This window comes from Alligator sinensis, unplaced genomic scaffold, assembly GCF_000455745.1.
Source record: "Alligator sinensis unplaced genomic scaffold, ASM45574v1 scaffold667_1, whole genome shotgun sequence".
Classification (NCBI taxonomy): Eukaryota; Metazoa; Chordata; order Crocodylia; family Alligatoridae; genus Alligator; species Alligator sinensis.
This window is the reverse complement of record NW_005842636.1, coordinates 352762-361398: the sequence shown is the minus strand read 5'-3', so window position 1 is coordinate 361398 and position 8637 is coordinate 352762. Positions and strand designations below refer to the sequence as shown.

Sequence of the window (8637 nt, the reverse complement as noted above, 5' to 3'; positions counted from 1 at the left end):
GTATATTGCTCATTGACATAGAGCGCAACCCCTCCCCCTTTTTTCCCCACCCTGTCCTTTCTGTACAATCTATAACCCTCAATATGTACCGCCCAGTCGTGGGGCGAATCCCACCAGGTTTCCGTTAGCCCTACTAAGTCGTAGGTGTTTTGTGCAAGCAGGTGCGCTAGTTCATCCTGCTTGTTTCCCATGCTCCTAGCATTAGTATATAGGCACTTGAGCCCTGCGACAGGTGCCTTTGCTGCCCCCCCGCTCCGAGTCCCAAGGGGCCCCTTATTTCTTACCTTCTCGTTTCTTACCTGTGCCGTAGTGCTGGCCGCCCCACGTCTTGCAGGTTCCCAATGTTCCCTTTCTTCAGGCTGGGCTGTCCTTGTGGGTGCCACATGGTTTGGTGGTCCACAGCTTCCCCCGCCCTCATCTTCCCCTCCCCCCCGGTGAGCCTAGTTTAAATCCCGCCGGAGGAGATCCGCCAACCTAGAAGAAAACACACGCTTACCTTTGGGGGACAGGTGAAGCCCATCCCAACTGAGCATGTCTCTCGTCATGATGTGCGGGTCGTTGTCCAGGAAGCCAAAGCCTGCCTTGAGACACCACTGCCGAAGCCGCCAGTTGGTCTTTCAGATGCAGTTCTCATGCATCAGGGTGAGCTGGTCTTGTCAGGCTAGCAAATGGATTCAGCAAGCCAGTACAATCTGATTCCAGGCTTTTCAGAAGAAAAATCTAATCTCTGGTTTGGCTCTTCTGATATGCTATTTTAATTTTCAGGGAAAGGTCTGTTCAGTAAAAGGTGCCTTGCCAAAGCCAAATTACCTAGAAAAAGAATAGAGCAAGAACACTTTTCTCTTAAAGAAAACTGCATCAACAGCTTTTTGATTTGTTGCTTCATTCTACATCAAGATGATCTACATCATCATCTCAAACTGAACTACAGAAGACTTAAGTATTAATCTCTGTCAACTTGGATATGTAGCAGCTGTTAGGTTTTTAAGCAGACAGCCAGTGTGTATCTCCCTGGGTAGACCTAAGAGGCAGATGCAAATAGTTTCAATAATATCTTAAAAGTAGTCCACAGGATTTAGGAACTAAGCTGCTACATTAAAGGACAGTGTTCAATGAATATTCAGCCTATGGCTTTCAAAAGTGAATAATAATATTGCGTGCCCGTATTTAGAAAGTGCTGAACATCCATCTGCTAAACATCAAGCACCTTAAAGATGTCTCAACTTGGACACCCAAAATGACTAATCAGTCTTGAAAACCATGGCCTAAATAATTTACAGATGGTAGAAAGAACCCTTTTAGAAGTTTTAGTGGATGATCCTTGGGTGCTGGTTTTTAAAATATATGTCATTCAATATGATCTAAAAATGAGACTTGATTTTTTAGAAAGCAAGTTCTCTTGAAGCCCTGATACTGGTAGTTGAAAGGGCTTCTACTCCCATTTGTAACTCTACTGACTTCCACAGGGCTGATCACATGCATATACAGAGCTCCTTCCAGTGCTAGAAAGTAGAGGTGTCCAAAGTGGGCCCTATTTGATTTGGACTCGACCCGAATCAGGGACAGCGATTCAATTAGTTGATTTGGATTACTGTCCCTGATTCGATTTGACCAAATCTGAATCTGAAGATTCAATGCTGATTTGAACACGGACACAGCTTTAAAAGGTTTTCTTTACATACCTTGAGGTAGCAGGTGCGGCTTGTGATCACTGCAATGCTGGGGCACATGGAGCATCCCACAGGAGTTCAGGGGGGGCCTCCACATGCTTGGCGGTGAACCCGGAAGTGGACTGGAAGTACTTCCGGTCCATTTCTGGGTCTGCCAGGGAGTGTGTTGGGAGGGGCCCCCCGCACCCCTCTGGCTTGGTGATCAGCTGCAGGGGGACCCCAGGTACCCCCCCAGACCCAGAAGGCACCAGTCACCAAGCCGTGGGGGGGGTGCGGCACAGGGAGGGAGGACCTGTGTGTTCCCCAGCAGACCCGGAAGTGGAACAGAAGTGCCTCTAGTCCACTTCTGGGTCTGCTGCTAAGAGCGCTGGGGAGCCCCCCATGCTTCTGTGGGACACTCCATGCACCCCAGTATAGCAGCATTCACAAGCCCCTGCTACCTAGAGGTATGTAGAAAAAACATTTAAAGCTGTGTCCATGTCCAAATCTGAATCTTTCCAAATTGATTAAGGGAAATTAAAGGGTCCTCTGATTCGATTTGGTGGCCAAATCTCCAAATTTGAATCGGAATGAATCTCCATTGAATTGAATCAAAGACCAAAGCTTTACACAGCCCTACTAGAAAGTGATATCAGAGGTCATTCAAGTCACTGTTGGTAGAATGTGTTTATAAAATAATGATACTTTTGTAAATCATTGCTAGGTACATTCTCTAAAATGAAACATCATGTTTTTTTAACCAATCATTTCTCTTCACAACAGCTGCAGTCTGCCTTAGACCATTAACTTCTGATAGCATCTCAGTAGTCCCACTTAAAAAAGAGTACAAAATGAATGAAACCATACAGTTAAGATGTCCTCCTGGCTTCATTGTTACTGGTCAAAAGCACTATACTTGTGGGAAAGAGATGTCCTGGATACCTCCTCTGGATACCTCCTCACTTACTTGTGAAAAAGGTAAGTAATTACCTGCAAGTAATTAGCACATTATTATTTTTAGCAATTAAGTTGTAAGATTGTGCATTGAACAGAGTGTATCCAACTGGTCCAGTAAAGGCTACCTTTGAGTTGTGATCATTTCACTATTATGTTAAAGCTTTTAACTTCCTAACAGTAGATGTGCATGTAGTTTCCTGGAATCATAGAATAGAAGGACCGGGAGGGACCTGTAAGTTCATCAGGTCTGGTCCCCTGCCATAGGCAGGAGGTAATTGGGCTCAAACGAGCACAACGAGGTGCTTGTCCAGCCTCCTCTTGAACACGTCCAGGGATGGTGGCTGCACAACCTCTGCTGGGAGTGTGCTCCAGATTCTAGATGTCCTTACGGAAAAGAAGTTTTTCCTTATGTCTAGCTTAAATTTTTCCTCAACTAGCTTATGTCCATTGGTCCTTGTTCTCCCAAGGGGTCCCTTTCTGAAGAGTTGCTCCTGTAGATCTTGGTGTTTGCCCCAACATACTTGTAGGCAGCTATCAAGTCACCTCTCAGTCTTCTGTAACTCAGACTGAAAGAACCCAGTTCCCAGAGTCTCTCCTCATAGGGCCTAAGGTCTGAGATGACATCAGAATCCAGTTTCCTCCCATAATAAACATACAACCGGAATATATCAAATTGCTAAATAAATAAAGCAGGCTGTTTAAAAGCGTTATGGAATTTAAACCAACGTCATAAACTTCTTCAGCGTGACTCATCTTCTCTTCTACCTATGTAATTATTTACAATATGCCCTGACAAAGACATTCAGATTCATTGGACATAAAGGCAATATATTTACCTAGCTAAATAGAGAGATTGTATCACTGGTTTGTAGGAACTACTCATTGAATGCTCTGTCAGCCGGTTCAAAAAGCATAGTATCTGCCAAGGCCTGAACTTGTTGAAGTCAGTTGAACTCATGTAAGGGTCTAGCTGCTTAGAGCTTCTTGGCACTTCTATGAATTGCCTTCCAGTCCCTATTTTCTCTTTCAGATGAGCAAACAAGGATAAGAGGTCATTGCAAGCTAGGAGAAAAACAAGTTGGATCCCAATGTGTTTGCACATCTCCAGATGAAGACTGTGGGTACGTAGAAATAAAGGCAGAGCCACTCCTTGGGACTATTGCTGCTTGTAATAACATGACTGCTACTTCAAATTTCTCTTCTAACTGAGAATCCTCTTTACAAATTGGAGCATATGTTGTTTTACACTGATAAAATGTGCAGAATTAAAATAGTATTTGGTGTTTGTAGCAGTGTAGACTGGATTATCACCTAGTAATCTGTATTTTATTCAGAATCTTCTCCAGACCTTTCAAAATATTTTTCTTTCCTTCTCTCAACCTCATTTAGCTCAGGCATACACTTCTCCTAACTGTAGTCTTCTTTTCTCCACATTTTCCTGTTTCTTTTCATCATCTTTTCTGTACTCTCTCACTTGTGCCTCTCGTATGTGATCTGGATCTGGTGACCGCTGTTGTACCAAACCTATTGTTCTCCTGACTCCCCAACACCTCTCTGGAGGCTAAATCCCTCTACCTCTGCTGATCCTACCAAACCCTCTAAAAAATAATAGAAACAAATCTCTCATATTTTCCTGAGTTCCAGTCTACCTCAAAATGCATTGTGTGCCATTTCTTTCATGGAAGTCCTGGATTGTCTAAGTCTTGAATTCTGCAGTACTGATGATGAGTCTAGTTCATCAGTAGGATACGCCAATATAAAAAAAATCAGTGTAATGAATCAAACTCAAGGACTGCTTTTTCAATAGTTACAGAGAGAATAACAGATATTTGACAGGCATCTAGAACTCCTGAGAGAGATTAGAATAAGCAAGGAAGTCAGTTTAAGACAAAATTATCTTTCATCTGGGGTGAAGATTGTGGTGTTCTTTGTTCTTCAGTTTTAACTTTTTTAACTTTACCTCCTAGCAGGCATGACTCTGAAGATATCTGCCTACTAAATGCAGATACCAAACAGAACTTTACAGAGCCCAGCTGTGAGTATTTAGCTGAAAGATGCCAGGGTGAACAACAGTTCCATTTCCTGCATTTGGGCCCCTGCGATGATAGTATTGACCTGAAGTGGGCCACAGAAAGGGTAAACCTTTCTATCAGCAGCATAAAGAAAGACCACTGTGGATATGACACATGTTATGACTGGGAAATGTGTACAGGTAAGACATAAAAATGCTGTGACTTAACTAGACCATTGACTTTTAAGACTATGGTTACTCCTTTGGACCAGGATTGAACTTTACAAACACTGTGGGCGCATCTACACATGTTTACTGCACAGTACAGGTATGTGTCTACCTGCATGTCCGTACTGCACAATAAATATAGCAACTTATGCCGATTTGAGTGTAAATTTGATACCTGCATCATGCAGGTATCAAATTTATGTCTGATTAGTTACTGCACAGTAATGCATGTGTAGACATCTTACTGCGCAGTAACACTATGTGTGGACTGACTTGGGACTAACCTTAGTCTCAAGTCAGACCACACACAGTATTAATGCGCTTTAATGCCTGCATGTGTAGACACCAGCCTATTCCTGCTATTCCAGTAAATTTAAGTCAGCATAAATGCATGTGTAGACATGCCCTGTATGAATATTCATTATAAAGTTTCACATACTTTACCAATTAGTTGGTAGCCCTTCACCCTTCAGAATACTGAGCCTTGTGAGCAAGTATTTTTTTCATGTAACCTGAGTTGTGTAGAGCTCATTTGGGAATTACTATTCTTAGGAGGAGCAGTCTTCTGGGAATGAACATTAGCACTGGATGACAGTGAGCTGATGTTCCAGCATCATTTGAGGAATGTTGCTTAATGAGGGTTGTGATTTTGTGAAGACAGTATGATACTTGTGTGCTTATAATTATAGCTGAAACATTTAAGGATAGTGCTGGTTTATTTTTAATTCCATATCATAAAACAGAACTGGCATAAGTACATCAATATTCCATGAATTATGGTCATTGACAAACTATATATGCTCTCTCTTAGGATTTCATGTACCAGCTTCCTGTATTCAGATAACTCTGTCTATTTAAAAACTCCTTGGTAACAGAAACAGTACAAAACCTCAGAGTTCAGGTTCAAAAAAGCATTCCAAGTGCAGGGGTATGTATGTAGCATATCCATGTTGATGAAATCTAGAAAACTGGAGAGGAAATGCTATGAGATTAGATGCGCTCTGTGATTTTTGCCATCTTAATTTATTTTCCTTAAATGCTATGCTAATTATGATGCTTACATTATGACTGCCTGATATACTGGTTTAGGCAACTAGAAAACTAAGCCTTCCACATTTTGCTAAAATTTTCTCTGCAAGTAGTATATTCACTCTAGATAAGTGGCATAAATATATACAGGTGTTGTTGTTTTATTTCAAGCCTACCAAGTTAATTTATAGACCTGCCAAGTACAATATATTAAGGCTATACAGGCAGTCCTCAGACTTACAACACAATTGGTTCCAAAAAAACGTGTCTTAAGTTGAAATGTAACTCGGAACCAATTTTCTCATAAGAAACAATGTTATAAATGGGGGATTGGTTCGTGAACCATGGCCTGATATTCTATTTTCACCAAAAATACCCCAGAATTTTGTACTCGATCAATTATAGATGAGTAATATAGCTACATTAATGTATTTATATTGTATATAGCAATCATATTGATTTGGAAGGACTTCTTTGAGGTGACTTTGCTGGACTTTTTGAAAGGCTCTTGGTTGGACTTTCTGAAGGATTCTTGGCTGGAGTCTTCTCAGGAGTCTTGGCTGCAGGTCTTTCTGGAGTCTTGTCTTCTTTCTTAAAAAAAGTGTCCAAAGAAGTTTGGACAGATGTTCTCCAGGGAGATGAGTGACACAGTGAACTTGGTCACTAGCATGGTGTTGCATCGGATCAAGCATTGTAAAGTTGAAAATGACATCATAAAGTTGAAACAGGGTGTCAATTATAAATGTTGTAAGTGCTAAACGTTTGTCGTGGAAACACACGCAGCATACTTTTGGGTCAGGTCAGCAGAAGCTTTTATTCAAATGAAACTACAGCTGTAGGGGGGACCCCAAAGTGACATGGATTTCCCAAGCACTTGGAAGGGGTTCCCCCCCAAGAGCAAAATCAGGAGGCTTATATACTTTTTAACAGTCGCTTACAACTCACGTGATCATATAGTGGAATTAGCTAGAAAAGCAGCTACAAACACTACTTCATTACTTCTTTGCTGTTATCAGGATGAGAACTATGAGGGAGACAAAGGGGGAAATAACACTCCCTTCTTGCACCTGGAAATCAGAGTTGTACATACTTTTTTCCTATCTTCAAGGCCGCGGTGAGCGAAGCAGTTGCAGAGGAGTTACAAAGAACAAACACTTTCCCTTATCTGTTCTACTATACAGAGCCAGCAATTCCCCACAAAGCAGTTGTCATCTTATAACTCGTATGATCAAAGTTTAAGGCATTTATTTTTTCTGATTTCACACGTCGTAACTCAAAACATAAGTTGAGGACTGCCTGTACCATGATTTATTCATGTCACTGTTGTTGTTCTACTCTGAGGGATATTATGCTTAAAATATTTGTCTAACTTTTTGTGAAAATGTGTTTGTTTGCTAGCATCCGTGAATATACAGGGTTTTCTGCTTGTGAAATATTTCCGAAGATGTCTACACTCATTGTGCAACTTTCCTATTTACTCCATAACAGAGTGATAACAGCAGTGTTTTTTCCTGTAAATTTGTGAAATACATTTTGGCTTACAGTGCACAAAGTAGTTCTGCCAAAAAAAGATGGATAGCAGCCACATTCTTCCATGGCTCTGTGTGTGTGTGTTGGGGCGGGGTGGGGGATGAGGAGGGTTATACGTGTTTGTGCACGTGCATGCATGTATGCACATCTGTACACAGCTCTGAGAGAGTTCCTTTAAAAAGTGCCCCTCAATGTGAAAGAATACAGAGGCATTGCTTAACAACATTTTCCGCTCAATGCTTTATGGGTCCAAAACCCAGCTCAAAACTACCCTCCATCTTTTTTAATACTTTACTTACTACTTTCTCACTGCTACTGCCTATTCTTCCCAGTTAACTATGACTTTTTGCAGTAAGGGTACATCCAAATCATTAAAACTGCTACTATGTACCTTATTTGTATCTACTGGGCTGAACATGAGTACCCTATAGCCTTTCAACACTACCTCACAAAATACTTCACCTTTTAATATTCTTCTATCAATAGTATCACTGATGCTAGAGACAACAGAATATGTTGTGTTAGGATATAGCTATATTTTTGTAACAAACATCTTTTTCTTGGCTCTCTAATACCAATGAGCTGCTACGTAACCCAGTGAAGAGAACTGAGGTACATACTTTTACAAAACTAATTTTCAAATCACTTCTAAACCTTTTCATTCACAGAGTCACAGTGCCTCTGCCTCATGCCATACCAGTGTCCAAGGGATGAGAACCAGCCTTATTGTGTCCGAATGGGATCTACACGCAGAAAGAAGACGTCCAACCTCTGTATACTGGGAGCAATGTTGTGTGCTAAAATGAAGATAGAAATATTATATCCTGGGAAATGTGTAGATTAACATGTTGGGGGAGACAGATAACCTCACTCTCACTAAAGAAATCCCATCGTTGAGCTTCAAGAATGTCATCTTTTTGTAGTAATGCTAATGAATGCTTGGAAGGTTCTAATCCTGCAACCCTCACTGAAATGGCCAAGCAAATTGACTTTTATTAGTAAATGTTTAGGATATGAATCCAAAAAAGATGACAAAGCCAGTAGGGAAATACATATCGCCCAAATGAGGGGCTAACATTAGAGGGATGGGGGTGAGGAGGAGAACACAACTAGGTTACAGAAAATACAATATTAGCCAACTAAGCCCAGGGGGAGGGGGAAAGGAGGAAGGGGAGGGAGGGGGTTTGCAACACTGAGAGAGAAAGAAGATAGATACACACAAACGCGTTACAA

General features: G+C 41.3%; 1 protein-coding gene across 1 annotated transcript in view; it reads left to right on the top strand.

Moving 5' to 3' along the window:
* Positions 1-8254, top strand: part of LOC102376310 (complement component C6-like) — a 51336-nt gene extending 43082 nt beyond the window's left edge. Inside the window, exons 16-19 of the mRNA XM_014524592.2 lie at positions 2433-2627; positions 3637-3727; positions 4577-4818; positions 8073-8254. Coding sequence (XP_014380078.1) covers positions 2433-2627; positions 3637-3727; positions 4577-4818; positions 8073-8248 — 704 coding nt within the window. The 3' untranslated portion in view covers positions 8249-8254. The remainder of the gene's footprint in view (positions 1-2432; positions 2628-3636; positions 3728-4576; positions 4819-8072) is intronic.
* The last annotated feature ends 383 nt before the right edge of the window (positions 8255-8637 follow it).